The following is a 4,586-nucleotide window of genomic DNA, read 5'->3' on the forward strand; positions in this document are numbered from 1 at the left end:
GTGTGTTATGTGTAGGCTAAGTTAAAAGATGTGTCTTTAATCTAGATTTAAACTGGCAGAGTGTGTCTGCTTCCCGAACAGAGTTAGGGAGATTGTTCCAGAGTTTAGGTGCTAGATAGGAAAATGATCTGCCGCTCGCAGTTGATTTTGATATTCTAGGTATTATCAAATGGCCAGAGTTTTGAGAACATGCGGACGTGCAGGACTATAATGTGATAAGAGCTCGCTCAATTATTGAGGAGCTAAACCATTCAGGGCTTTATAGGTAATTAATAAGATTTTAAAATCTATTCGATGTTTGATAGGGAGCCAGTGCAGTGTTGACAGAACCGGGCTAATATGATCATACTTCCTAGTTCTAGTAAGGACTCTGGCTGCTGCGTTTTGGACTAGCTGAAGTTTGTTTATTAAGCGTGCAGAACAACCACCCAATAAAGCATTGCAATAATCTAACCTTGAGGTCATAAACGCATGAATTAATATTTCTGCATTAGAGGTTGAAAGCATAAGTAAAGTAAAATAAGTAAAATAAGTGTATTTATTAATAAGTGTATAATTTCGTAGAATATAAGGTTAAATAGTCTAGTTTAAAATACATTCGCATCATTTTGCTCAATTCATAAGAGTTTTCATTTTTTAACTGCACGATGCTTTGGAGGAGAATATTACATGAAGGTGACTTGTTTAATAAATCTGTCCATATTTTTTTATCCTATAATTTTTTACCTGGATTAGTGTCATGTGAGTGTCAACCAACATCAGAGAACTATGAACGTGCGATTTTGTTGTTAAATTATTTAAATGTTATCTTAAAACCGTAAAGTAAAATATTTCAGCTGACGAAAAATCCTTGGGTTGCTGTGAATTGTCAACATTTGTCATTATGTGCTCAAAATGTCTCTCCAACCCGAAAAACTAATTTTGTATCAGTAATCACACTGATGCATATCACAATGTAATAATCCAGTTTCTAGAGCTGATTTAAACCTATGTGTACAGCGAAAAGCGCTATATAAATAAACCTAAAATACGAAATGGTGTCATCAGCAAAATATCTTTAACATAATATCTTTATAAAGCTGAAGTCTACCTTTCTCAGCTGTTCTTTTATTACTTTTTATTTAGCTCACACGTGTGTCGTTTATGTACACAGATGATTGATAACCAGACGGAGGAGAAGGAAGCAGAGACGCAGCAAAAGCACCAGTGTTACTACTGCAGTCAGGTGATGCTGACAGCAAATGCTCTCAGAAGGCACTGCAGGCAAGCTCACGGAAAGGACCGCTGCCATGTATGCCGAGTCTGCAATAAAGCCTTCAAAAGAGCCACACATCTCAAGGTATCACCCTCGTACACATCTTTATGGTGCTGAGCAGCTGTACTCTGTGCTGCGGCTGGCAAACCATGGTTGTTGAGGGGTTTAGGGCCAGTCATTCTTTTAGTTGAGCCACTATAGAAATAAAGTACCTCCTACAGACCAGGTATTAAAATCTCATTCTTATTTTATTAAGCTTATCTATCTATCTATCTATCTATCAAAAAGACCAAGGATCATGGCAAAACATTTGGTATCTCTGAAAAGCCCTGAATGTGCTCTTTACAAGACATCCAAAACTGTGGCATGTATAGCTTGGCATGCCCTCATACGAGAACGCAGTGTTTAACACACTGAGACAAAACAATTCTCTGTTAATCGACTGCAAGACAAAGAAGCTATACCTAGATATTAATCGTCCCATAGATGTGATGCATACGTTATATTGATCCTCTAGAAAAACTGTTTAATTTGCATTTACAAATCTCTCTTTCAGGAGCACGAGTATGTCCATAAGAAGGGACCCAAAGTGAACTCTCAGAAACCCAAAGTGTTCAAATGCCCTACTTGTGACAAAGCCTTTGCCAAACCCAGCCAATTAGAAAGACACAATCGCACACATACAGGTAAAGCGAACCTTCGCTCTGGCTTTGTTAAATACTGCACTGTCTTTGTCCCACATAGAAACATTTCTGTAAAGCATAGCAATCGATGACACTAAAACTCACCCGTCTTAACTCTTTGTATGTCTCCCTTATTAATCAGCTCTTTTGGAGAGAGATCCATGAGCTGATCGGATAAGGGAGATATACACAAGGCCTGCAGCTGAGATTCAATGCACTAAACTTTTATTCATTTTTGAATAGCCCTTCTTGAGATGTCATTGCATGATGTAATGCAGATTTTGTATTTCCTTTGAAAAGGTGTGCGTTTATTTGGTTTCAGGTGAGCGGCCCTTCAAGTGTCCGCTGTGTGAAAAAGCATTCAATCAGAAAAGTGCTCTGCAGGTGCACAGGGTCAAACACACAGGCGAGAAGCCCTACAGGTGTGAAGTGTGCACTATTAGCTTCACTCAAAAGAGCAACATGAAGCTGCATATGAAGAGATCTCACGGTTATCTGCCGTCCTCCAGCAAGCTGATTGGTATGTGTGGAGCGTTTACTTCCGTCACTTCCTCATTAGCTTCAGAGGGCTTTTAAGATCACGAGAAACTATTTTGGCCAAGTCGTGTGTACACTACAACTCAAAATGGTGAAACCTAATTAGAGTTAACTAATCGATTGCTTCGGTTAACGAGAAACCCTTATAACATTTCTGAAGTAAAGTTACTCATTTGACCCGAAAGCTTATTTTTCTGTCAAAATGGCAAATAATGTCAAATTATACTTATGTAAATGAGGAAAAAGTTATGGAGTTAAGTGTAGATGCTCTCTTTTGCCAATTTTCCCCCGACAGGCATTTTTTTTCCCCTTCAATTTTGCTTTGAAAACTGATTTTAAAAAAAAACAATCCATCAAAGTCTCATTATGACACAGAGAAATAAAGATTTCTAAGCATTACTGATAGAAAGGTGTATGCTTGACAGCCCTTAGGACCTTTATCAGAGCCATATTATACAAATTGATAAGGTTTGGAGTACTTGGAGCAAGGCATTCAATTATTATAATCAAGGCAAAAAAAATCTTCTTTTTGGGGATCTTCGGAACCCTAGAATAACATCCAAAGATAGTCATTAATTGAGTCCTCAGTGACACATGATCCCTCAGAAATCATTCTAATATGCATATTCATTATCAATGTTGAAAACGCAAATGTTGCTGCTTAATATTTCTCTGGAACCTGTGATATTTTTTTTTTTAATTTAAAATAGAATGGTACGAAGACGAACTGGCTGCTTTTAACTTTTTTGAATGCCAACATTTTCTCCATGAATAATATCAGCAAAAATGTACTCTTTCTGTTAACCTTCTCTCAATTTGTTTACAGCGAAACCACAGGAAGTAGAAGTGGTGCTGGAACACGATTCTGAGTCGGATTCCCAGCAAGCACCGTCGGACGAGGCCAAAGAGACTCAGTCGGGGCTGGATCTGGAGGAGGTGGTGCAGGAGTCTTCAGAAGACTGGCAGTGCCCCATCCCCACGGTCTTCCCGTAAATACCTGACCGCGGCACACATTCAGCTCCATTTGACTTCCGTTGTTGTTTCACTTTATATTCGCAATGCCAATTACTATCTTTTTATTCTTTCCAAAAAAGTGTGACTTACATTTGCACAAATCACACATTTATTTATGTGAATGTACATGATTTTGTATACTACTCGTCACAAATTCAGTCAAGGCAGAACTTTAAAAGTTACATTTTTTTAAGTGTTTTTTTTTTACTATTTTTTTATTTGGAGCCATATTTGTCACTACTAAAGTAGAGATTGTAACCGTTTATCGGAATGGACGTTCTTGTAGTTGTTAACTGTGGTAAAAGTAAAAGACCCGTTTAGCACAGACAACACTGTCTGACTTTGTCGGCATGTCAGGAGACTGCATAATTACATGTAATATACTAAAGCTGTAGAACTGTATTTGATTTCATTCTTGATACATCACAAAAATCAGTTTTATAGTAATGATCCGATTTTTGGCGAACATTTTTGTAATATGCAAAAAATATTTAAGAATAAATGTAGTTTCTTTCAGTGTTTATCTTTTCTTACTTTCATTCACTTTTATATTCGTTTTGATTCTGGGATTTTAATGTGTTTAAATAAAAATATAAGTTTTGGATATGGGTTTATTTGTGGATTGAAGGGGGACAATGTAGTTAGAATTTAAATGAAATATGAAACGATGCATATTTTGGTATTTGTTGATGTACTTATATTTTCTATAAAGAAGTGTGAGAGAAACCACTATATTGCTACTGTATGTATTTTGGATTGATTATAGCTATCATTCCTGATCGAAAGCTCCTGACACAGAGACATCTATTTTTATTATATATTGTTTAACTTCTTTTCTATATTTATTTTTCTCTAATTAGTCTTGCATGAACCTAAATTGATTCAAAATGAGTGAATGATGTAAAAAAAAAAAAATGTATCACTGCATCATTAATCAAACAGTTATTGAGTGACGGTAGTCCAAAATCAATTTATACTGAGCTAAAAAATATCTTCAATGCCACGAGTGGATTCGTATTTGCATCTCATTTTTGTAACGTTTGCCAAATTGATTGTAAGCAGCTGAATCGACAAACAGGCATAAAAGGAACCACAAA

At 36.4% G+C, this 4,586-nt stretch overlaps 1 protein-coding gene across 1 annotated transcript in view; it reads left to right on the forward strand.

Annotated features, from left to right (window-relative positions):
* Positions 1-4,218, forward strand: part of LOC122359848 (zinc finger protein 236-like) — a 33,648-nt gene extending 29,430 nt beyond the window's left edge. The window contains exons 28-31 of the mRNA XM_043260037.1: positions 1,154-1,339; positions 1,812-1,941; positions 2,261-2,458; positions 3,302-4,218. Of these exons, the coding sequence (XP_043115972.1) occupies positions 1,154-1,339; positions 1,812-1,941; positions 2,261-2,458; positions 3,302-3,468 (681 nt within the window). The 3' untranslated portion in view covers positions 3,469-4,218. The remainder of the gene's footprint in view (positions 1-1,153; positions 1,340-1,811; positions 1,942-2,260; positions 2,459-3,301) is intronic.
* The last annotated feature ends 368 nt before the right edge of the window (positions 4,219-4,586 follow it).

This window comes from Puntigrus tetrazona, chromosome 16, assembly GCF_018831695.1.
Source record: "Puntigrus tetrazona isolate hp1 chromosome 16, ASM1883169v1, whole genome shotgun sequence".
Classification (NCBI taxonomy): Eukaryota; Metazoa; Chordata; class Actinopteri; order Cypriniformes; family Cyprinidae; genus Puntigrus; species Puntigrus tetrazona.